The 24,931-nt window shown below is 54.4% G+C and overlaps 1 protein-coding gene, 1 long non-coding RNA gene and 1 other non-coding gene across 3 annotated transcripts; 1 reads left to right on the plus strand and 2 right to left on the minus strand.

The window, feature by feature from the left end:
* Window positions 1-1,889: 1,889 nt before the first annotated feature.
* On the plus strand, window positions 1,890-13,005 carry ST6GALNAC2 (ST6 N-acetylgalactosaminide alpha-2,6-sialyltransferase 2). Its single transcript, XM_021547006.3, has 10 exons — window positions 1,890-2,173; window positions 7,161-7,253; window positions 7,373-7,430; window positions 8,038-8,212; window positions 8,904-9,069; window positions 9,153-9,291; window positions 9,456-9,559; window positions 9,692-9,775; window positions 10,331-10,430; window positions 10,809-13,005. Exons 1-10 carry the CDS (start codon window positions 2,049-2,051, stop codon window positions 10,974-10,976), a joined length of 1,212 nt encoding a protein of 403 aa, XP_021402681.2. The 5' UTR covers window positions 1,890-2,048; the 3' UTR covers window positions 10,977-13,005.
* LOC110479618 (uncharacterized) lies at window positions 12,994-16,099 on the minus strand. The gene is made up of 5 exons (XR_002466960.3): window positions 16,065-16,099; window positions 15,400-15,479; window positions 14,311-14,396; window positions 13,242-13,364; window positions 12,994-13,085 (listed from the first exon to the last, which is right to left on the minus strand). It is a non-coding gene; the product is annotated as an uncharacterized LOC110479618 (long non-coding RNA).
* On the minus strand, window positions 15,547-15,622 carry LOC116184285 (small nucleolar RNA R38). Its single transcript, XR_004149048.1, has one exon. It is a non-coding gene; the product is annotated as a small nucleolar RNA R38 (small nucleolar RNA).
* Window positions 16,100-24,931: the final 8,832 nt, after the last annotated feature.

Genomic DNA, 24,931 nt, shown 5'->3' on the forward strand with positions numbered 1-24,931 from the left:
GTGCTAGAGGCAAAAGGCATCAAATCCCTCCATGATGCATCCCCATTTCTCTGAGCTGCCTTTTGTTACTGGGGTACGTGTGACCCCCTCTTCCTGCCCATCCTTCCACAGCTTTAGCTCCAGCTGGGTTTTCAGCTTGATTTCATCCCTGTGTGTCCAAGTGGTCATGGTCTGTCCTGTCCTTCCTGCTGTTCTTTCCTTCCCTGAGACAATCCGTGCCCAGCCAACCTTCCTGCCACAACAGCAAGGAGAGTTCCGTGAAATCAGCCTGGCCCTATCCCTTTGTGGTGTCCCAGATCCACCGTCCTCTCTCCCAGGGGGACAAGGTGACACCACTGCCAGCCTCAGGCACAGAGCTGCTCCCATGTTCACACCACAGCCTGGCACTTCGTGGATGCCAACACGGTGCCATCCCCACACAGCCAAAATTCCCAGAGGACCAGGGCTGGCAATGGAGGGATCCGCAGTAAAGGAAGCAAGTGGAGATTGAAGCAAACTCCTGTTAAAAGGTGTTTTGCTTTTATCTTCCTTTGAACCTGTCTGGACAGGCTGCAAAGGAAGGGGAGTGGTTGGATCTGAGGGGATAAAGGAGTGTTGGGGAAAATGCAGGCACAGTGGGGCTCGGGGACAGGGATAGGGTTTGGACTCAGGTTTTGGGGTTGAATAATGACAGAGGGTATTTGTGGAGGGGCTGGAGGTGTGTGACAGCCTGGAACAACACGTGAGTGCTCAGGGAGCCACGGGCAAAGGGTTTGGGTGGAGCAGGGCTCACCAAGTGCTGCTCCCCGAGTCTGGTGACTTCCTAAAAATCCAACCCCCCAAAATCCCCACAGTTCAACTGAAAAGGCTTGTTTGCCTGCTGAGTCCCTTCCCCCACTGCAACAAACATCTTGGTATGCATATCCTTCAGTTCACAGGCTGGTTCTTTCAGAGTTGAACTAAAATAACACCAAGATATTCTTTCAAAAAAGAAACTGGAGCACATCCTCTCCGAAAATACCAAAATAATTCATGCAAATTTTCCCCCAAACCCGTTTCTCCTTTCCTGCAACCCAAACTCTTTGTCGAGCTCGCCACAAAGCCCCGAAAGGTTTTGTTGGCTGCAAATGCAGGCGATCCGTTCAGCCAGAACGTGCTCGGGGACCCGGGGGCAGCACCCCAACCGTGTCTCCCCTCCTCTTTAGTGGCAGCACCCCATCAGTGCCCCCCATTTTCCCCCACATTTGCACCCATCTGGTGGGTTCACCGGGTGGCTGCGACCGGGTGCTGCTGTCGGGCACCCCAAGGTGCCACCTTCAGAGCCTGCAGTTTCTGAGGAGCACAAAATCAGAGTAAGAATAAAGACATAAGAATAAGAATAAGAATAAGAATAGGAATAGGAATAGGAATAGGAATAGGAATAGGAATAGGAATAGGAATAAGAATAAAGAATAAGAATAAGAATAAGAATAAGAATAAGAATAAGAATAAAGAATAAGAATAAGAATAAGAATAAGAATAAGAATAAGAATAAGAATAAGAATAAGAATAAGAATAAGAATATCCGCGGCAGGAGCCCGCGGACATGCTCGGGGGTGGCACCGTGGGACCGCCGGGCGTCCGTGTGGCTGCAGCCCAAACACGCACGTGTTTGTGTCGGACAAGAAAGTTACAAAAAAGGGGAATCCTGCTTATGAACCGTGCGGTGGTGGAATGAAAAGGAGGTTGAAAAAAAAAAAAAAAAGAAAAAAAAAAGAAAAAAAAGAAAACATCAGTTCCCTTCTGGTCTGGGTAAATGTTTAATCCCCAGCTCGGAGGAAAAAAAGGCAGCTCAAAAGTGCTTTTTTTCGCAGCAAGTCTGAACCAGTCAGCCTGGTGCCTCCTCCCTCCGGCTTACACCCTCCCTCCCACCGCTCCGGAGGAATATCCCAGCCGGCTCCAAAGTGCAGCCGGGCACCCGGGGCAGGACGGAGCCAGCCCCCAGCCGGGGCAGAGCAGAAGTTTGTGTGCCCGGGGCTGGCTGCCACGCTGCCGCTCCCTGCACGGCTCCAGTGGCTGCATTGCCCAGGATGGGGTCCCCGCACTGGAAAAGGCTTTGCCTGCTGCTCCTGGCAGGTTTAACATCCTCCCTGCTCCTCTACAGTCACTACCACGCCACGGTGGAGGCGCCCACCAGCCAGAGGATCATAGCCAGGTAAGGGGGACGGGGATGGGAGAGGGGTGGGAGGCAGGGATCTGTAAATCCCGTGCGCTGGGATGGCGAGGGGAAATCGGGGTGCCGGTGTGCGCCCTTTAGGGCTGGTGATCTCTGCCCCCGGCCGGTTTGGGAAACAGGCTGGCAGCAGGCTCTGCCCCCGCTCTGAGTTGTCCTGGGCATCGGCTCCTGCCCGGGGCCACCAGCCCAGCCCAGCGCTGCCCAGAGCGGGACCCCAATGCCGTGGAGGGTCCCCCAGGGTTCCACCCGCACTGGGTGAAACCCCTCCGAGGGTTCAGCGCACAGAAACCATTGCTGAGGCTGGGCTGAGCCGCTCCGCTGCCCGCAGTGCTCCGGCCGGGCTGGGGCGGGCTGGGAGCCCGCTGCCCGTCCTGGGGAGGCTTGGCCCCCGCGGAGGGCAGGGCACGGCCGCCCCGCTCTCAGATCCCCGCACTGCCCGCACGCTCGCCAACTCGCCTGCAGCGTTTCCCGAACTCCAGCAATCCGCAGCTCCCCCTTTGTCTGCCTTCCCCGCATCCTCCAAAGCTCCCGGAGCCCCTTCCTGAGCCTCCCCGGTGCCCAGCGGGACGGGGTGCCGGGGTGCCGGGGTGCCGGGGTGCCGGGGTGCCGGGGTGCCCCGCCGAGTGCGGGGGAGCGGGCGGGGAAGGAGCCCGCACAGCGCTTGGGCTGCGGGACCAGCTGCATCAGGTGAGCATCAGGTGCTGGGCCAGGAGTGCGCTGGGGGTGTCCCCCACCTCCTCCTGGGTGCTTTTGGCTGCCATGGGGGTGACAGAGCCCAGCTGGAACCGGGGATGCTGCGGGGACCGGAGCCGGCCCTGCGCAGGGTGAGATTTGCAGCGGGATTTGCTGAGGGTGCAGCCGGCTGAGCTGCCCCGGCCTTCAGAACTTCTCTCTTCCCCAGCTGGGAGCTCTCCTTGCCCGATCCCACCGTGCCATAGGCAGGGGTCCCCTCTCCTGCCGGGCTGGTGGGTCAGGACTATCTGCAGCAGCCCGGGCTGGCTGTTGGCTCTTTCCACCCTCGCCGTGCCGGGTGTGCAGTGATACCAGCGGCAGCGTTACCAAAAACTGCTCGGGGCAGTCACAGCTGGGTGTGAGCAGCTCCCACAAAGAGCTTGATGTCCACGAAAGGGGAAACTGGGGCCCATGGGGGCAGCAGGACACACCCATAGCCCATGCTGGAGCTGGGAATGGAAAGCAGCCGTGCCCTGACAGGGTCTATGGCCCAGCAAGAGCAGGGTGTGGAGAAAACCCATGGGATGGAAGCAGGGAGCAGCTCCCCCCACCACGTATCGGGCTAACCCTGCCTGGACCTGCAGCAGCTCCAGGTCACCTTCCTTGGAAAGCCAGGCCAGGCTCCAGCCCTGACTGATGGGACAGCTTGTCCAGCCCCAGAGAGGGGTCCAGGGGGAGGTAACACAGAGCTGACCTGTGCTCCAGAGCCCTCCTGGACTCTCCTCTTGGCTTTGATTCAACCCCTAGAGCTAAACCCAAAGCAGAGTGCTCTCTGCTTTGATTCCCTGACTTTACCAACATGGCACTGCGTGAGTGCTGCTCATCCCAACAGAGCTGTGTCCCTGGAGGAACTGCTGCTGCCCTGCCAGCTGAGTGCAGAGCTGCATCTGGGCTGGCCACTTCACAGGGCTGAGGTGCAGAGCACTCATTTCCTGGACAGGAGGAGCAGAGTCCTCACCTGTGGGTGCAGGTGACTCCGTTTCAGCAGGAGGTTTGTGTGAGCAGTGGGGTACAGGGGGACGAAGTGGATCAGGAGGAAGCTGATCTCTGATGGATGGTGACTGCGGCCAGCACCAGGTCACCCCAGGACCTGATCCCCACAGCAGTGCCAAGTCCCCCTGCAGTTCCACACAAAGCTGGTGGCCCCATGGAAGTGTGAAAATGCTCTGTTCCCCACAGAGATGGGATGGAGGGAGTGAAATCCCCTGGGGTTCAGCTGAGCACAGCCCTGTCCCACTCCCTGCTCATCCATCTCTCCCAAAGCCCACTGGTGATCTGCTGGCTGCACTCGTGGCTTTATTCTTAGGGCAGATGGGATGAGCACAGAGCTCTGCCCAGCCTCGCTGTGCCACTCCTGCTCTGCACCAGGAAAAGATGCTGCTGGAGCTCAGCCCTTCACAGTGAGACACAGCAAGAGCGGGTCCTTGTTGCTGTTTTGGCTCCCTCAAATGTTTCTGTGGGGCCCTGGGAGTATTTGCTGAAGATAAGGCTGGAGTGTGTGCTCACAACACTCACACACAGCGTTATCTTCCGGAAACGAGGGATGGCCTTGGACCAGAAACGTCACATTTGTGAATGTCACGATGGTGAGGGAGTGCACCCAGGCTTGGCTGCCTCTGCTGCCACCGCCGGTGCCCGGGCAGCCACAGCCACTCCTTCCCGCAGCCCCATTGTGCATCTGTGGTCCTGGGCAGGATTGCCATCTTCTGAGTCAACCAAGCAGCACGAGTGGTGTGTGTGTGCTTCCCCACATCCTGGCAGGTGACGTCAAAGCGCTTGGCTCCCCATCGTGCCGCCGAGATGCTGGCTGCTGGGGGGCCAGCGGCCCCACGCCCTTCCCAGCAGGGTTTGGGCAGCAGCAACGCTGGAGAGCTGGCTCCAGCAGCCACAGCTGGCAAGCGAGTGCAGGGAGGTGCTGGCACTGATTTATCAGTTCAGCACAAAGCCTGGAAGAAACGATGAGCAGGTGCCACCCACTGTGTCCGGCCATGGGTGGGGTTGGGGCCCAGCTCCCCTGGGAGGTTGGCAGGAGCCAGGCTGAGCCTCCCTCCAACCTCCCTCCATCCTGGGCACGGCCAGGCTGAGCCCCCTGGGGCTCCCACAGATCCTGGCAGCTCAGAAAGTAGTGCAGCACCCTGCCACTGCCCCTGCCCAGGGCTCTGCCTTGTGCTGCAGGCACTGGGTGAGCTGGGGATGGGAAAGGGGAGAAACATGAGCGGGAGAGCTTGGAGAGCTGGGGAGGGACTGGGTGGGCAGAGATGTGCAGCTGGGGCTTGTTGTGAACCTGGTGGGGAGGGCTGGGGAGGTGGTGGGGCTGGGTGAGGCTGCTTGGATGCAGCTCAAGCCTGGAAATGGTGGGTGAGGGTGACAGCCTCAGGGTTTGGTGAGGGCTGTGCACCTCCGTGGCCAGAAAATGGGTGGGTGGCCAACCCAGGGGCTTCAGTGCATTGCAGGAGCCAGCTCGGGGGTTGGAGCAGGGAGGTTTCCCCAGTCCCTGGTCTATCCCTTGGGTGGTGGAGGTGTTGATAAGCTCTGCTGCTGAGGCAAGGGGATCTCCTGCACTGTGAGATAAAGGCAGCAAGAGGGGCTGGGCACTCCCTGCACCCCAGGGCAGCTCACTGGGGCTGAGCCCACTCGGATCCAGAGCTGTGGGACACTTGTGGGGGACAGCTTTGCTCTGGTTGATGTGCTGTCTGTACCAGGGTTGAAAGAGCAGCTTCCAGTGCAACCACCAGGTCTGGTACAGCCTCTGATGGCCTTGCCCTTGCTGTGAGCAGACCCTGCACTGCCCCCTGCAAGACAAGGGAATGGACGAGTTTGCTCAGGCTGGGATTAGTTGGATGATGCAGGATAACAGCAGAAAGGCCCTGCAGAAAGCTGCAGCTCTGTGACTCTCTGGGATTGCTCAGTCCCATCTTGGTGGACCCTCTGGAGCATTTTCCCTCCCTCCTCTCTCTGCCTGCTCAGGTGGTCTCAGGATGAGCGTCAGGGGTGAGCTGTGCTGTGCTGACCCCTGGGCTGTTTGAGTGGTGGGGGCTCTGCAGGGCTCTGCTCCTGCTGGGAGCCTGACTTCCCAGGAGACACAAGGCAGGACACACAGGCTTGATTTAAAAGCTGCCCTGCTCCAGTGCTAGGGCTCAGCCTGCTGCACCCTCAGCATCCCCTGCCCAGAGCTGGGATGGTGCTGGGAACAAAACCTGCTTGGCGCTGCCTTTCCACGCACAGCTGGGTTCCAGACCCCAGGCAGGGTGCTGGGCTGACCCCCTCCATGTCATGCCATGCCTCCAGAGTGGCACGGAGCAGGCTTTGGGTGGCAGATGGGTTTGGATCTGCTCCTGGGCAGGGCTGTGGGTGCTGCTGGAGCTGGCAGGGGCTGTGGCAGGGACAGAAACCCAACTCCCGCTGTGCTCCTGTGCCAGCACACCTCGTGCCAGCAGGGCCAAGGGGGGGTGAGGCTCCGTTCCCCACCTGCTTTTACCTGTCCCCAGGCTCCCAGGCAGAGATCCTGTAACAAGGAGCCCTTGTCTCCTCCACAATGCCCCGCTTCTGGCCGCAGCACCTGCCGCCCGGGCTGGCGGCGGGGCTGGGGGCTCTGAAGGGCCTTTCTGTGTGGGGATGAATGGTTCCCTGTTCCCCTCCGGTGGGCTCCCACCTCCTGCTCGCCTGCCCACCCCCAGCCCCGGTGCCCCCCCAGGGCTGGGTCAGCACAGCCTGGCCCCGTGGGGCTCAGGGCACCCCAAGTTCTTCAGGGTGGGCAGCCCTGGTTACTAAGGAAGGATCGGGGCATGCCTCAGCCGCCCCCATGGGAGAGGGTGTCCCATGCACCCCAAGAACCTCCAGACCCCAGCTGCTGATTGCTGCTCCAGTAGAACAACTAAATGTGTCCTGCTGGCCTGTCCAGTTTATTCCAGCCCAGTTCCCTTTGGACTCAGGAGGGGTGGGATGGTGGGAAGAGCCAGGGAGGTCTCACCAGGATTCCCCCAAAGCTGCAGGCTGGGCTGGGTGTTGTTTTTGGTATTTGGGAGTCCTGGAGCCACCAGGAGTTGGTGGCTGCACAAACCCTGAATTTTGCAAATCCTTGTCTCTCCACTTGCAGATGGTGTGGGTGGGCACAGGCAGCAGTGAAGAGGAGAGAAATGGAGGGGTCGTGGTGCTGTCCTGTAGCTCTCACAGGTGGGGGGATGTCAGGGTGCTCAGTGTCACCTCAGCTGAGCCCTCACTTGTCTTCTCCCAGCTTGCTGCAGCCGGGGCCACTGGTCCTGGCTCCCTCAGGGACACCACAGGGAGCCAGCAGCCGCAGCTGGGCTCTTGGAGGCAGCTTGGAGAGGTAAGGAGGGAAGATGCTCAGCCATCCTGGCAAGAACTGGGAGGCCCCTGCCCACTGTGGGCATCCCCAGTTCCCAAACAGTGGATTTTTAACTCTGCCATTTGTTTCCCCCATCCCAGTGGGAATTCCTTCAAGCCCTCTGCCGAGCTGGAGGAGCCGGAGCCCAGCAGAAAGCAGGTAAGCATTAGCACAGCACAGTCATGTCCATGGTGCCCCTCCATGCTGGTGTTTGTTGGTTGTAGGGCTGCGTGGGGAGGCTGAGGAGGAGCAGCATCCTCTGGAAGGGGTTTGCAGAGGAGCAACCTTGTCCATCCACACAAGTGATTCTCCCCAGGCCTCCCTGCTGCCATTCCCCTGTGTGGAGGCTGGAGCCAGCATCACCACCCCATCCAACCCCGTGACTCCTGGGCCAGCAGTGCATGAAGACTCATGGGGATGGACCCAGGCCGTGAGGGGAGCTGTTACTGCTCTGTTCTCATAGAGCAGAGCCCTTTAAAGGGCTGCCCACACCTGAAGGTGCTGGATTTTTCATGCCCTCAGGTGCCTGTGTAAGCCCTGGTTCTGCCAGCCCCGCTGAGCTGGGTGCCAAAGGCTCTTCTGCAGCACAAAACCAAGGCACGAGGCAGTGCCCTGCCTGGGTGACCCAGCAGAACGTGTGATGGACAAGGAGCATTTCTGTCCCTGGGTTTGTTCTCACCTTGGTGCCTGCTGAGGGGTGGGGGTGTCACAGGCAAGGCAGCCCCAGGCTGCAGACTATTCAGGGATCCTCCTTCCTCCCTCCCAGCCCAGCCCCTGCCTCCACTCTGTAATGGCCAGAGCAAAGGCGGACCCCAAATTTCGGGAGATCTTCCGCTTCAACACCCCCGTGCTGATGTGGGACCAGCACTTCACCCTGGAGACCTGGAACAGGCTGAAGACACGACATGTCCCCTATGGCTGGCAAGGCTTGTCCCTCACAGGTACAGACCCCGCTGGGATGTGGGGCAGCTTGAGGGGATGGGGAGCCCAGAAGAAGGGATTGGAGATGTGGGCCAGGCCAGGAGCCCTAAAGGAGCCAGGAATGTTGATCTCTTCCCACCCCACCTCCCAGGGCACAGGGTGCGGCTCTTGCTGCATCTTGTGACATTTTCCCTGAATAAAAGCTCCAGTGTGTCCCTGATTATTGAGTGGGGCCGGATGAGCTCAGACAAGCAGCTCCATTGTTGTGCATGGAGATTGTTTCCCTTCCCACCCCAAACCCACTCTCTGTTTTCCCTGGCAGTTGCCAGCTTCAGTCCCTGGGCTGGGAAGTGCTGGGAGTGGTGAGCTGGAGAGAGCCAGTGGCAGTTGCAGAGACATTATCAGGAGGGGATGTGGCCAGCACAGGCAGCAGCATCTGCAGGCTGGAGATATCTGGATGCATCCCTGTGCCTTGCACAGCCTTGGGTGGTCACCGTGGCAGGGTTAGGAGCGTGGGGAGATAAGAGATACGAGGATGTGACACCAAGCTGGGAGAGGAGGGCTTATCTGGTGCCGCCATATGCCACCTGCAGACCTCTCCCCTGCACCGGGGTGGGTGTGAGTTTTCTTGTGTGCTGCTCCTGGCTGTGCTCACGTGGGTTGGCACACACCTTTTCCCTGGCTGACCGGTGGCATCCTGCTCCGTTCCAGTGGTGGGCAGCACCCTCCAGCTCCTCAACGCCTCGGCCAACCGGCACCTCTTCGACAGGGCCGCCTTCTCCGGGGGCTGTGTCCGCTGCGCCGTGGTGGGCAACGGTGGCATCCTCAACGGCTCGCGGCAGGGCAAGGCCATCGACAGCCACCACCTGGTCTTCAGGTGAGGGTGAATCCCAGGCAGGATGGGGCCGTGGCAGCTGGGAGATGCCGGCCCTGGACATGAGCTCTCTGCTTTTCCTGCAGGCTCAATGGGGCCGTGATCAAGGGTTTTGAGGAGGATGTTGGCACCAAGGTCTCCTTCTACGGCTTCACGGTGAACACCATGAAGAACTCCCTCATCTCCTATGAGGAGTATGGCTTCACCCAGGTCCCCCAGGGCAAGGTGAGACCCGAGGGCTTGTTGGGGATTTGAATCAAATTCTCCTTTCAAGCTGGGCTTGCTTCTGAGACTTTCTCCCCATCTCGGGAGCCCTCAGTCCTTGCCTGCAAGCGTGGGCCGTGTCCCTAAACCCCCCTCCAAATGTCCTGTCTGTGTCCCTGCTGCAGGACCTGAGGTACATCTTCATCCCCTCGGATATCCGTGACTACCTCATGCTGAAATCGGCCATCCAGGGCAGCCCAGTGCCCGAGGGCTCGGACAAGGGGGACGAGTGAGTAGCTCCCCAAGATCCCCCCAGCACCCCTAGTGATGCAGGTGTCCTCACCCTACAGCTGTCCCTCCTGGGATAAACCCCCAAGGAGCTCCATGACAAAGTTCTGCCCTTCTCCTTGCCTTGCTACAGCCCACAGAAGTATTTCGGACTGGAGGCATCTGCAGAGAAGTTCAAGCTGCTGCATCCTGATTTCTTGCAGTACCTGACAGCGAGGTGAGGGTGATGAGCACTGTGGCTGCTGCCTGGCTCTGCTCTGGGCTGGGCTCAGACCACCTCCCTCCCCTCTCTGCTCGTTCCAGTACAGACCAGTAGCTGCCCAGCATCAAAGTGCAGTCCCAGTCTCCCCCAGACACTGGAACCAGCCCTGCCCTGCTGTTTGCACACAAGGCAGAGGCTTGTCTGCCCTGCCATTCCTATTCAATGCAGCACAGCTCACATCCCCTCCTACATCCCTGTGCTCACCTTGCTCCCATTCCCCAAAACAAATTATATTTTGCCCCAGTCTAACAGGAGCAAAGGTAGGTCCCAGCAGGATGGTCTTTTCCTGCCTTTCATGAAAGCAGGTGCCCAGGTTGGGGTGGCTCCAAAGAGCAGAGAGGTGCCTTTTACCAACCTCTGAGCAAATGAGAGCAGCCATCAGAGAACCCACCTGAGCCCTGTGTTTCACTGAGCGCTCCTGCCTTACTGGTGTCACTGGAGAGGGCTGGGGGGGTGTGGGGCTGGGGGCTTCAGGGCTGTGCCAGCCCCACAGCCAGCGTGTCCCGTCAGGTTCCTGCGGTCAGAGCTCCTCAACACCCAGTTCAGCTCCCTGTACATGCCCAGCACCGGCGCCCTCATGCTCCTGACCGCACTCCACACCTGCGACCAGGTAAGGGGGTGTGGGGAGAAGGGAATCCCCCCTTTGGCCGTTCCCCTGGGGAGAAGGGAATCCCCCCTTTGGCCGTTCCCCTGGGGAGAAGGGAATCCCCCCTTTGGCCGTTCCCCTGGGGAGAAGGGAATCCCCCCTTTGGCCGTTCCCCTGGGGAGAAGGGAATCCCCCCTTTGGCCGTTCCCCTGGGGAGAAGGGAATCCCCCCTTTGGCTGTTCCCCTGGGGAGAAGGGAATGCCCCCTTTGGCTGCTGTGGGGTTCTAGTGTATCCTGGTGGCTGTCCTACATGTCCCCTGTCCCTGAAGGGAGTGCTGGTGGTGATGGACCATCCAAGTGAAGCCTTGACCCTTCCTGGCTGCCCCACCTTCTTCCCCACAGGTCAGTGCCTACGGGTTCATCACGGCCAACTACGAGCAGTTCTCAGACCACTACTACGAGGTGGAGAAGAAACCTCTGGTGTTTTATGCCAACCACGACATGATGCTGGAGGCAGCGCTGTGGAGGAGCCTGCACCGCGCAGGGATCATCACCCTCTACCAGCGCTGAGGCCGGGACGCTGCCCACAGGGCCAAGTCCAAGGACTCTCGTGGCTCTTCTTTCTCCTGAGGGTCACCTTCTCCCTCCTGAGGGCTCTTCCCAGCTGGCCAGCCAGCCCACGGAGCAGGCTTGCTGCACCACAGCCAGCAGTGATGTGAGGATAACGGGGAGGCTGAAGCTGGTGGAGGAATGTTGCTTTCCTCGGGGATCAGCACGATTGAAGGTGGCCTTTGGGGCAGCCATGGCCCTGCCAGCCCCATGGATGTGGCTTTGGGGCAGCAGCAGAGAACAGAAGGGGCAGGGTGATGCTGGAAAATGCTCTTCACCTTAAATGCTCATCACCATGGTGGGACAACAGCAGGCAGGAGAAATCCTCGCACTGGAGCTCGGGTGACAAGAGGTGATATGTCTGGGGAACACCTCTCTCCAGAAAGACAGCAGAAAGTCCCAGCCCCAGCCAGCTGTGTGGATGTGTGCCACATTCCAGAAGGATCCGTTTGCCTCCCTGGTCCGTGGCACAGACAGAAGGACAGACACAGTCACTGTCCCCTTCTTGAGGTCTGGTGTTTTCTGGCAAGGAAGGGGCTCAAAAGCCATCAGCGACAAGGAGGGTCAAGGCAGGTCAGCCGGGACTCCAGGAACATGTCCAGGCTCTGAGCAGCCCAGAGGTGACCCTGGCCTCAGCCACGTGTGTGGCACTGGCTCTGTCAGCCTTTCCTTGCACAGGGACTCTGGTGCCTCTGAGAGGCAGCCCCACACCAGGTGGGTCAAGGTGTGGTCACTCTTTAATTTCCTTCCCTAAACCCCAAGGGAGGGAGGATCCTGAACCCTTCAGCGTCCCTCATACACCAGCACTGCTCAGGGACTGGGGGAGGCTTCCCCAGCTGGTGGGGCTGGAGACAGAGCAGTGTAACCCAAGACACTTTCCCACTTTGTGTAATTACATAAATGTTGAATGATTGTTTTCTTTAATATGTTTCTGTTGTTTTGATGAACTGGGTGGGGTGAGACCCTCCCCCCACAGCAGAGAAGCAGTAACAGGGAGTAAAGACTTCAACTGGGGAACAGCTCCAGAGGCAGACAGGGATGGAAACCAGTCTAAATCATGGAGACTGAAGACTCAGCTCTGCGCACAGCCCTTTTTCCACTTGGAATGCTATTTACTGTGTGAGGCTGGTGTACAGAGATGGCAAAAGATACCCTGGCCCTGAGCCAGGGAGCCTCCAAACCCCCTGAAGCTCTCAGCAGGCTGCTTCGAGCTGGTTCAGACACAGGTTAGGTTCCAAGCCTGTTCCAGATATAATCTCTAGCTTGGGGCCCATCTTGTGTTCCCAGGTCTCAAACTAACCTTTGTTCCCACCAGAGCCACCCTACACTGGTACCACTGCAGCCTGTCAGGCCTGTTTTGTGTTCCCAAACACTCAGCAAAACCTTTTGTGACACGAATGAACCTGATCCTCACATCTCCTGGCCAAGACACTCTGAAACCTCCTCAAACCAGCTGTGGCCAGGTGACATCAGCAGCACCCTGACACTCAGGGCACGATGAGCAGGATGGTGCTGCAATCCCCCTGCTGGAATAATCCAGTTCACAGGCACATCAGGAACGAAACATTGGGAACCACAACGTGCACCTTGCTTTCCTCTCTCAAAAAGGGATGTTCCCAGCCAAGGGTGGAGCCTGGAGCTGGAGTTAAGTCCATTTTAAGGACTTAGTCATGGCTGTACTCCCAAGCACACCACAAGAACCATATGGCACCAGACCTCAGCCATAAGTTAGTTCTGTCACACTGTTCCCATGAATTATTTCTGGGACAGAATCTGCAGACACTGAAGTCTTTGTGTTATCAGGTTTGCTATGAAGGGTAAGCTCACAACTGCCATTTCAGGAAGAGTTTTAATCCAAAATCCTTCATACCTGCACAAAACCATTTCTGTCCAAGAAGAATTAGAATCATTAGAGTTAGAAAACACCTTTAAGAGCATGGACTCCAACCTTTACAGAAATAACCAAATAAAACCCAACTTTGACTCGTAAGATTTTCCACAATTTATTTTATTCTGGAACAAAAGAAAGCAGGGAACCACTTTTTCTTCCAGGCAACTGTTGATCAGGTCCTGGTGAAAAAAAAAAAAACCAGTATCAGAGCAGCTGAAAAGTTCCTGATTTGCACTATTTAATCTGGAGTACAGGTCTCAGGAGACAAAACCTTGCTCCCACCCAGGCCAATGGCACTAGTACCCAAATTCTTTTTGATTTTAGTGGTCCCTTACCCATGGTGTGGCTGCAGCAAGCACTGAGCAGTGAGGAGGAGCCTGTGCCTACACAGAGGTGGCCATTTCACAGGACATATCAGCAGTCATTTGTGACATCCCATCCAGAGCAATCTTCTAGATCTGTGAGAAACAACAAAGCAAGGCTGTAACAGTTGTCCTAAAAAAGTCAATTCTGAAGCAATTCCTGTCCTTCTGATCTCAAAGCACCAAGTAGCTTTTTTTCCCATTTATCACCAGGCTGCCTCTCCACTTTGTTTTCTCTGTTGCACCTTAGAAGCCAAAAGCTTCAGGTGCTTGTCCCAGTGCCTGATCCTGCCTGGGAGACAGCTGTGCTGTCAGAGCAGCCAATGTGCCTGATTTGTGGTGCCATTCCCTCCCCTTTCACAATCCTGACGACACTCCCTGTCACCAGCTCTGCCGGCCTGTCAGAAACTGTTATTGACCTTCTGCAAACAAAACCAAATTCTGCTCAATAAAGCATAAAATCATTTAGCAGAAGGCAGCTGTCAGCTGCCCAAGACAAAGTGCTGTTCCAGCCTGTGTGTTCAGTGACTGTACATCAAGGAAAAGAAAGAACGCATTCCTTATCTGCCCTTCAACCTGTCACTGTTTGCACAAGGAACTTGAAAGCTCTTTGCAGCTCTAAATAAACTGTGCTATGACAACAGCAGCTCTGCAGCTGCGTCTGTGCCTGGACTGCACTGGCTGCTGTCACACAGCACAGGGTGGCAGGACAAGGGGACACATTCTGTCACGCTGGTGCCACTCACACCTGTGGACTCTTTGCACCCACTAAGGGAAGTACCTGAGCCTCAGTGGACATTTTCCTCCTCAAGCTGAGTGTCAGACAGGGATAACAGCACATCACAGGCTCAGTGTCTGTCCCACCCCTCACGTTCCCCAAAACCACACATGGCACACATACCCAGCTGTTCTCCTGGGATTTTTCCTGGTAAACCTTCAGAGATTAGGCTCACCAGGTGACTCAATGTGCCTACAGGCTTGGCATGTAATTAATGAATTAAAGACAAACAACACACAATACTAAAGAATTTAATTCTCTTACCAGCCTGAAGCCCAACAGCAGCTGCCCTCTGGCCAAAGCTGTCTTTGGGCAACAGCAGCCCCAGGATTCTGCAGGACCATTTCCTCCTGAATGCAAAGAACACTGTTAGCAAAAGCACTTTAAGTAAAGTTGGTCATCTTTTCCTCACCTCTCCTGAAAAAAAAAAAACCCAGCACTGGATAACAAAGCAAGAATTAGACAGAAATTCTGCATTTGAAGTCAGGCAACTTTTGTCTCACAAACTTAACAGAGCAGAAACCTGTCCCTCAAGACACAGAGGAGCATGTTTGCCAGGGGGCTGTCTCATTCAGACAAGAAACTTTGGGAGGTGGATGCTATTTGAATCCTTGCTTAGGGAAAAGCCCCACCAGCTCTGAGACACTTTTAAGCTGTTCCAACCTGACATTCTCCTCATCTTCCAGAAACCTCCCAGTCCAACTCCTTCCCTGCACATCCAACCATGGTATAACTTGTCTATGAGTTTATCTTAAGAAATGCATTTATCAGACGTAGGACAGCCCCTCAGGTGGAAGATTCCTCAGGGCGTGTCCTTCACAGGATGACCCTCTGGGGCAGGTGAGCTGCACCTCCCCAGCCCCAGCAACCTGATGCAAGTTTGAAACTGTCCCAGAGCACCTCCAGGCAGACAAACAGAGCAATTACTCTGTCACTAGGTCTATTTCTGTGACAGACACAGTTATGAGATGAGCTGTGTCAAGTGTCTCCATAATATAGTCTGTCATCCAATCCCTCCTACCTCTAATCCTTCTATTCTGGCTCATCACTGACAAGCAGGTGCTCTGCTGGGCACCAACACCAGTAAAATTCCCATTCGATCCATGCTGCTTTTCAGCTTGTGCTCAGTGGCAGCAAAGGGTAGCACACTCGGGTGGCAGCATGACAAAGCTACAGCCTTTATTGGCTTAATTACATTCATCAAGCCATTGGGCTTTTACATCCCCTCCCAGGAGCCCCAGGAATGCAGGAGGGTATAATTGGAGACAGCAGAGTGAGTTTTTTTTCCATAACCCCTCAAGAGGAGGAAAAAGAACCCCAGACTATGCCAAGGCAGATGCTGCTGTTTCTCACCATTGTGAAGGTGCACTGTGGGTCAATCAGCTCCCCAGCCAGGGGAGTGTTTTCACCCCTTCTTGACACGGTGTCATGCTCTGAAACCGAGAAAGGGAACAGTTAGTTCAGGTAACAAATCATTCCTTTACCTTTGCGTCTCTAACACTGAGCCTCAGAGTTCCGCTTCCACAGAGGAAAGATCAAATTCAGACAGGGATAACTTTTATCATCACTAGCTCAGCTTCCAGAACAGCTGAAGAGCAGAGGACCGCCCCGAATCGCAAATCTGTTCTTGCCCTGGTGGCTGTGGCGCTCCTCACCCGGGCAGCCCGGGCCTGCGGGCACACGTGGCTGCCCGGCCCGCTGGGATGGGGACCGGGGTGCTGGGAGACAGCCCCGACCCCGCCGCACCCGCTGCCCATTAAACGCTGAGCAGGGCTCGGGCCAGCCCGCGGCTCCTGCCGCAGCGCCTCAGGCAGGCCCGGAGCCCCCGGCCTTGCTCTCTGCATCCACCATGGCGGGCGGCGGGGTCACCATCACGCCTCCCCGTGCAGCCCTCACCGCAGCCCTGCGGGCGGTCCCGGCAGCGCACGGGAGTTCCCCGCACACCGCCCGGCCGTTCCTGCGCCCCTTGAGGCCGCCGTGCCCGCGGATGGCGGCGGATAGCGGCCAGGCCCACTCACCACACGCAGCTCGGCCGCCATGCTGTCGCAGAAAGCGCGAGGAGCGGGGCGGCCGCGGGGGCTCATGGGAACTGTAGTCCTGTTCCGTGAGGGCGCATGGGAACTGTAGTCCGGCCCCTGAGGAGCGCGGGGGATGACGGGAAGTGTAGTCCCGTCCCTCAGGAGTAAAGAGTGCTCCCTCTCCCCTCACCCCACTCTTTAATGGTATTTACTAATTATTTATTAATTCTTCATGTACCCTGTTCGTTAGGGAAACACGTATAATTGTTCTTAGTAGGCCGAATGCTTCAAGAGGCTGAACATGCATTAGCTCATGGAGGAAGGGGCTAATCAGCTAGAAATAAGGAATTAGTCAGAGATTAGTTAGTAAATGTATGTGCCACGCTTTGAATGTGCGATGCTTCCAGGATGTGCTGTGATTGTCCTTTGCTGTTAAAACCTGTCGTGAAATCCACAGGATCCTATTTAGCTTTTATATGAAACTATAAATAAAATTATAACTTATATATGAAGCAATGGAGAATTATATTTAGCTTGTATATAAAGTCTTTGTGAACATTAACAAAGTGGAAACAAGGAGAAGAAGCATAAGAACTGCTGATGTCTACTTTCTTGCCCCAAAGGCTTATCCATCCTCGTGGTAAAGAGCTCGAGTGAGTGGGAATGGAAAGCAAACAAACCAGGAATGGAAAGCAGCCAAGTCTGAGTGCCAATGCCAACCCAATGCCACCCCTGGAATGTCTGGGGACCGCAGGATTTTTGGTCTCCTGGGGTGTTTGGATCAGAGATGTGCTCATGAACAGTTGCCAAATTCCCACGTTGCCTTCGCTCTCCAGAACGGCCCGTGCTGTTTCTTAAAGTTTCTTTTAAAAAGGCTGCAGGAGGCTTAAAAATAATTTAAAAAAAAAGTGTAAGAAAGCTGTAGAGAGATACCAAGGTGCTGCTTCCAACAGCAGCAGCTGGCTGTGGTGCTCCCCAGCCCTCTGTGCCTGCCGGGATGCAGGAGCCCCAAAAGCTGTCCTGGCTGGGAAGAGCTGCCTGCAGAGAGCCCTGGGCTCTGACATGAGGCACAAGAGTCTCCCTGGCCCACAGGAGCCTGTGGAATCAGTGTTTGGCCTGGTAGGAAGGCAGGTGATGGCAGAGAACAGCACTAATTAACACAGCCTTCGTTGAAGCAGCCTTTTCTCCATGAAGATTTGGCTGGTGATCTGCCTGGCTGCTTTCAGCCTCTTAAATAAGCAAATATAACCCATCTAATTCAACTAGAATTTAGTCCTTCAAGGCCCCAAGGGAGGTTGTATTTAAAAATACAACTAAAATCCCATTTAAGCCATGTTCAGAAGGAGAGAAGATGTAACTTGGATGTGCTGAGGGATTTGACACTATCTTGATTTTTGGGTGGAAGCTGCTCAGCCCACAGAGCCTGTGTGTGCCTATAAAAGGGTAAGCTCTGCCAGGTACCAAATAATGAATGGACTCAACAATTAAAACTCAAGAGAACAGCATGAGCTAAGTGTACAGTCTATTTGATGTAATAATTCATGTTTGCAGAGCACGGATAACGTTTCCAAGGATGTCTTGGAGTCAGAACAAAGACTCAGGGTGGAGAGGGAGAGCCATCACCTCGCCCATGCCCACGCTTTCCTCGTTCTCTGTAACTTTGCCTGTATGGGAATTAATCGAATTTTTTCAGCTCTTCCCTTTAGAGGGCGACCATGTCCCACAGAGCTCCAGCACGGAACCTTCACCGGGAGCTGCAGGATAAGGCAGAGCATCCCCGAGGTCACCAGGATGTGGTGGCTTTTCTGAGGGTCTGTGAACCTTCCGAGATGTGAAGGAAGTTACAGCCCGCTCTGAGGGCTGTGTTTGAACACAATCTCCTTCCTCAGGCAGCTGCAGTGCTGCTGCCAAGGGCAGTTTGGGCATAATTTGGATAGATTTCCTGTGGCCAATTTCCATCAGTTATGGTATTTTCTTGCTCCAGTCTCTGAAAGGTTGAACAAGGTAGAAAAGCTATGAAAAGGGTACGGAGATCTTCTACACATGAACTTCTGGGGGCTGCTCTCAATTTCCCTGCAGAGGATTTGGAGGGGATTGCTTCCTCCCATAAATCATATGAGAGATCAGTATCTGACAGAGGAGGGAAGGATGGAAATGCAAATAGAAATCAATGACAGAACCACTCCATCTTCAGCTGGGCTTTGATCTCATGCTCAGATTGAAGGACAAGGTCATCTCTCAGTTTTCCACCCATTTCTCCTCTTAGCTGCCTGTAAATCCCTCGAGGGAGAAACTCTCCACGCTTATTGACAGTAATTTGATTTCCTCCTGATTTCCCCTCTGCCTGCCCTGGTCCCACCCTGCAGACAGGGCTCCACAAAGCCTGGAGAAACAAAACATCTAGGGGTTCAGAGATGCTTTGCTGTGGTTATCTTTGACTTGTGGCCAGGGAGAAGCAGTCAGGGTGTTTGAACCCATTAAAAGGCAGTTCCCCCCTGGCAGACCCCAGCCCCCTGCCAGGCTTCAGTGTACAGAGCAGGAGATGCTGAGGTGCAGGGATTGATGCTTGTTCCTGTCAGAAATGCTGGGTGCCCAACAAAAAACAATCCCTTTGGGTAAGGCTGGAGATTGCTTGCTGGTATTTCAGGTGCCAGACTTCAGAGACAACAGATCTCTACTATTAAAAAAAAAAATAAGCCTGCCACAAGGTCCTAAATCCTGGTGTCAGTTGCTCCAAATCAGCCCCCTGAAATGGCAGAAAGGCTCTTTGGAGCTCAGCAGCAGACAAGCAATGTCTTCCCACACAGGACAAGGCACATTGCAAACAAAACATCCTTCCCTGCTCCTGGCAGCAAAGCTCTTAAGCCTTCATTTAATATTAAATACACGTTTAAAGCTAAGCCCATTTCTCAGCATGTCTCGTGTGCTTATGTAGAACTTCAGCAGGCTCAGGAACACTCTGCTGTAACTGGAGGCCTGTGCACTGAATAACAAGAGCTTTATGCTTACAGAATATCTGTGCAAACAAGGCATGGCTTCTCTGGGATGGATTCTGCAGGTTGAGAAGAGAAAATGTTCCCCTTTCTCCTGATGGTGCAGAAGGAATTGCAGCTCCAGCCACTCAGCTGTTCCTCCTGCTTCTTCCCCTGTTTCTCAACTGAGTTTTGGGCACAATGCAATAAAACCAGTCTCAAGGTACTGGTTTTTGAGTGTAACACAGAATGGATCTTGAGGAGATTGTGTCAGTGGGATGGAGGCAAGCTGATCAACACTTTTGATCCTTCAGGCCTGTGTCCCAGCCAGGCAAAGTGACCATCTTGTCAGAGCCAGCCAGATTCTGTTCCCAGCTCCTTAGAGGAGCAACCAAAGCAGAGAGCACTCACAAAATATTCCAATGGCAGTGCATGCACAGATAAATCCTGGGGCCAGACTGATGCATTTGTTGAACAGTAGCAGCAGGAATCCAGTTTCTTCATGGATGAGCATGTTTAATTGAAATATACACCCTCTGAGCATACCCAGAGATAGGAGATGTGTACAGCTACACAAATGCTCCTAAAGGTAGCAGGAAAACTTTAACACTGTAAAACTACTGAGACCAGGAGAGAGATTTCCTTTTAGGCCAAGTTAGATGAGCAAGGGAAGGAGAGTTGTCCTTGCTTTGGGCAAAGAGATGGATCCTCTCTCTATTTTCTGTGTCAGCCTGAGCAATTACAGCACGGTAAGCAAAAAGGGAGTGAGTTGGTATAAAAATACCCAGGTGATATGAATGGGAAACTTCTCAGGCCCTCTTTTATCACAGTGTTTCTGTTTGCTTGGATTACTTGGCCAACCAGCCATTGGTTCAGCCATCCCCATCTGCACTGTGCTGGAAGCAATATTTCATCTATCAGGCTCAGATACCAGAAATATGCTGGGCACACACAGAGCAAACAAGCATTTTCTTGCAAGTAATTAGCATAAGCTGCACTGAGGTCAAGCAGTTGTGTCAGAGCATAATGCAAATCAACATTTCCTCCTGCTGCAGATGGAAAAAGGAGAATTGCAAATGCCATATCTCCAGCTCACCTCTTGCTTCCCACCATTTATTCCAGAGGAAGGAGATAATTGTTTTGAGGTTCTTTTGAGAATAGCATCTCTGCTGCTTTCATTGCTTAATGGGAAAAAACATGTTCAAATAATGAAAGGTCACATTATTTCAGGACCTTTTGGTTAATTTTTCTTGCCCTTGTGCAGGGAAAGCAGGCCAAATGCCTGACCAAGTCTGAAGGTAAGCTGAGGCTTTTCAAGATGACAGAGGGCAGCTGGTTAAAGGACAGTGGTTATTCCTCCTGCTGCCTGTAAAAAGGTTTCTTGAGCACAGTTTCCCAGTGACATCTGCTTGAAGGAGCCCTGCTGCAGGGCATCAGACCAAGGGCCACCCAGACTCATGTCATTTTTCCAAGAGATGTCCAAAATGAATGCTTAGGGAATGCAGGAGCAGTGATTATGGTACATCTCCCAGCACCCTTCCAAGCCACCAACCACTTGAGGGGTGCAGATTCTGAGAGCCAGAGGTCAGTTCACTGCCCCTGCTAACGCCTCTTCTCTTTTCTGGAGCAGAGATTTTGGGAACTTTGTTTCCCACGAACTTGCTCAGTGAATCTGTAACAATCATTGCCTCCTGTGGGGAGGCGAGGGACCAGCTTCCTTTTGTTTGCTCCATGTCTGTCTCCTGGTTGTTTTGTTTGGTGGCCCCAAGTTCCTCTACAGGAAAAGACCATAAATGGCCTTTGCTGTCAACCCTCCCTGTAAGGGCAGAACTCATGGATCGACTTATGCTAGCCTTGTCTTCAGGCTCACAAGTGTGACTTCTTCAGAGTAGATCAAAGAGAGTGGTGTTGTTTTAAACCATTGTTTTCCTCCAGAATGTGATCTACCCACTTGCAGATGGCTTTTATGGTCTCTAAAGCCTCCCATGGATTAGCCTGAGTTTGTCTGTATAAACATATTCTCTATCCCACATCCTGCTTCCACAGCATGCCTCATATTCCCTTCTCTGTCCTTTCACTCAGTCCAAACATCCTGCAGAAAGCCTCCAGCTCTCCTGGACAGCCTTCCTCGCTCCCTTTCCCCACGGGTTGCAAATAAAGCTCAGCCAGCCCACCACAACCCCCAGATTCCCGCAGACCTGCCTACGGGGGAGAGGCTCGCACGCCTTTCTCTCTGATCGAGCTACCGGCACGCTGCCGCGGTGCTGCTGCTGCAAGGTCGCTCTGTCTTCAGCCGTCTCCCCCCTGCTCTCCCCGAGTGCTCTCCTCTCTTTCCTCAGCTGTCACCTCCTCGCTGCTGAAGGAGGTGGGCGGCAGAACGCGCTCCGCGGGAGACGCTGATCTTCCGCAGCGACGGGAGCGCTCAGCCGCTCCGGCATCCTCCTCCTCCAGCTCTCCTGCCAAGGTCAGCGGCACAAAGCCCCGCCGCGGCTGCCTCGGAAGTGCTGCCGGGGGATTTGGGGGTGTGTGGGGAGCTGGACATGCACCCCTTTATCCCACAAACCAGCACACTGCAGAGGGGAGGGAGCTGCTGCAGCGGGTCTCGGGGTAACCCCTTCTTCTGGGGGGGTTACCCTGAGGTTTAGGGGGCTCCAGGTGAGGTAAGGGGAGGCAGGACAGCGTGGGTGGTACTGTCACAACCAGCAGCACCTGGTTTTCCAGAAGTTGCATGCGAAGTGCTGCTGGCTTGGAGCAGCTGGCAAAAAAAAAAAAAACTGGAAACAACCCCCTTCCACCCCAACCATTATTTAAACAGTATAAAGGTCTCTGTAAATGTTTAAAACAACGTGGTTGTGAGGGGAAGGAGGAAAGACAAACAAGTTTGCTGTTTCAGCTTTGCAGAAACAGATCTTAATTTTTGGCAGGGTTTTATTCATCCCGAAGATCCAGCTGCTAGCCCGCTTTGGGAGGCTCCAAATTCATAATCACTTCTCAAACATCTTCTTTCAAGAGGCTGCAATTGGGCATGGGCACCACCTTTGATGTCTGTGTTTGGTCAGGGCCTCATGCCATAGGATCCCAGTTCATGGCCAGAGCACCTCAGCCAGGAGTCAGTGGCTGTGAGTACTTGCTCCCAGTGATGTTTTGCTTTCCCAGACCTAAGATTTATGGTGACCAAAGCTCAGCAGCAGCCAGACAGCTCAAAATAGCAAGGTGCTATGGGCTGGCTGACTGCTGGGGTACCTTTTCCACATGTGAGCAGGGCAGGAATCAGGAGCCCCCTGTTCCCTGAGCACCTCTCCCAAGTCCAGCCCACTGCCCTTCCTTCCTCATCTGTTTTAGCAGCACTGCCAGCACCTGCTGCATTACCACAGCAGAAGCCCTGTGTAATTCCTGTTTAAATACACAGCTGGCACCATGACTTCAACTAATTCAGCTTTTTGCTGTTGAAGAGCTGGAGCTGCGTTCTGGTTTGGCTCCAGGCTGAGAGGGAGTTGATCTGAAGCACTGGGCATTGTGGCCTGCTGGAGATCCATGTCTGTTCTGCAGCCTCCCTGCAGGTCTGATGCCCTGGGTTCCAGATCCCAAACCATGGAGCATTGCTCCTGGAGCAGGACCATCATCTGTGTGGGTTCTCAGGGAAAGGAGGACATCCTGCTCAGCATGAGGGAGGCTTTGGACTGGGAAAAAGAGGGTTCATCCATGAGGAAGACATGTGAGAAACAGATCTCTGGGGAGCAGAGAAGGACTGTACTCCCCACAAACTTGCCTGAGGTCTCAGCTTGTTGCCAGCACCCAGTTAAGCCTTGCTTGTGCCCAGTCCTACCTGCTCTGCTCCTGTCCAGCCAGGGAAGGACTTTGTGCTCCTGGTCAGTCTTGTGTTGCCCTGGTGTCCTTCTGGCCCAACCTGCTCAGCCCCATGGCCAGCTGTAGGGTATAGATCCCCTCAGCACCCAGGGCTGGGTGGCTGCTCTCTGCTCTGTGTTGCTTTGTCCTGTGTGTGCAACCTGTAGTGCTACAGAAATGTGCTCTGATCTCCTGGATTTACTCTACTGCCTCTAGAATGACATTCCTGCCTCAGCTGTTCAGTCTGACAATGGTGCTGGGCTGTGATCTGAAGATGCTGTTTCCAGAGAAGCTCAAGTACCTGCTGGGTGGCTAAAGAAGCTTTGCTGCTGCTGAGGTGTGGGTGGCTGTTCCTCTGTAGATATGGGAGGAGGATGTAAAATGATGGTTCCTCATACAGCCAGTCCCAGCCTGGCTCTTGCTGCTTCTGTTTCTGAAGTGACCTGATCCAAAACAGACTGAGCTCAGCTGCGCTGGCTTAGCTCTTGAGCAGGGCTGCTCCTGTTGCCTGGGACTTCATGTAGTTTGGGGGGAAAACTCTGATGCTATTTTCAACCAAAGCCTGAAGAGTGATGTGATGCACCAGCTGCTTGTGTGCTGTCCTGCCTCCCTGGAGTCCTCTTCTACTCAAATCAGTAACTGCCCACAGACAGCACCAGGAAAAGCTGTTGCTGGGGTCTCCTTTGCTTTTCTAACTTCAGCCAGCTCCTGTGCAGAGCCTACACTGAGATAAAAGAGACTGACACAGTGTGAAACCTTCCTCCTCTTCAGCAGATGGTGTTTGTGACAGTGGACTTTGCTTGTGTTGTTGTAGCAGAACGGCCTGGGCTAGCCAAGAAACAGAAGGAGAAGCTGCAGTCTAGGCTTGTTGGAACTGGCTTGTTGTGTAAACCTGGCCTGAAAGCCTGGATCACAAAGGAATTCTTGATTTTTCAAGGACTGGGCTTCTCTGTCATCTCCAGCTTACAAGCTAGAGCCCTGTCTTGACTTGCCTGCAGTCAGCAGCTCCAGTCTCTGAAGCACTGCTGGCAATCTCCTGGGAACCTCAGTGAGCAGGGAGGTGATGCGTGTTGCAATGTGAACTTCATGTTACCTTCACAGGAAACCTTAATGCATCTCAAGTGGGCCTAACCTGGTCTTGCTGCCTTAGGCTTTAGCAGATCAGCGCTGCACCTGTCCTAGCTGTGAACTCTACATGCTCAGTGCCTAAAAATCCTCACGGTCAGAGAAACTGCCCTGACTTGAGTGAACCAGAGGTGCTGCTAACTGAGCCTGCTCCTGCATATTCTGCTAAAATGATCACTGAGAAGGTGAAGCTGAACCTCCATCAGACCCATTTCTGTCAGACTGAGACTGCTGAGCACCAACTGCAGTGGATGATTTCAAGATAAGCTTCAGTCTCAATCAGAGTGAACAAGAAAAACATATTGCCTTCATATTGTATGAAGGCTGCCTTCTGCACCATGACTGAGGGTGGAACTCTGTTATCAGCCAGGAGCAGGTGTCAGCTGGCATAAGCCCTCCAAGAAACTCACTTGCCAATATTTCTGTCCTTATTCCATCTATCACATTCAACATGTGAGCGAACACAGACCAAGTGTTGTTCCTTCAGCTGAAAAGGGCAAGAAGCCATGTGCTTTGAGGCTGCTTGTGTGTCTCAGCAGGTTCCAGGCCTCCAGAGACACTTCTCAATTTTCTTCTGGCTTTATCTCCCTGCTCCCAGTCTTGCCAAACCACAGCACTTTGTGAAGAAATTGGTGAGCGTGGCAGGGAGACTATTGCAGGCTCCATCCCACATCTGGTTAATACCTGGGAGAGATACTAACCTTCACGGGGAAAGGATTATGTTCATCTGGGAGCTCTGCTGTTTGAGCACACAGAAATCCCATGGACACAGACACCTCCACATGCAATCCACACTCAGCCCTTGTGTGCTTCCCTCCTCACCAGTCTGACTCTGATAGCCCCAGATTTCCTCACAGCACTTGGGGACAAACTTCTCTTAGCTCTGACAAGCCTCAAGAACTCTTTCACAGCAAGCTAAGTGTG

Source organism: Lonchura striata, chromosome 19, assembly GCF_046129695.1.
Source record: "Lonchura striata isolate bLonStr1 chromosome 19, bLonStr1.mat, whole genome shotgun sequence".
In the NCBI taxonomy this organism is placed as follows: domain Eukaryota; kingdom Metazoa; phylum Chordata; class Aves; order Passeriformes; family Estrildidae; genus Lonchura; species Lonchura striata.

Coding starts and splice junctions, on each gene's coding strand:
- ST6GALNAC2 (XM_021547006.3), top strand. CDS start 2,049: ATGGGGTCCCCGCACTGGAAAAGGCTTTGCCTGCTGCTCCTGGCAGGT. Junction 2,174..7,160: donor AGCCAGAGGATCATAGCCAG/GTAAGGGGGACG, acceptor GTCTTCTCCCAG/CTTGCTGCAGCCGGGGCCAC. Junction 9,560..9,691: donor GGCTCGGACAAGGGGGACGA/GTGAGTAGCTCC, acceptor GCCTTGCTACAG/CCCACAGAAGTATTTCGGAC.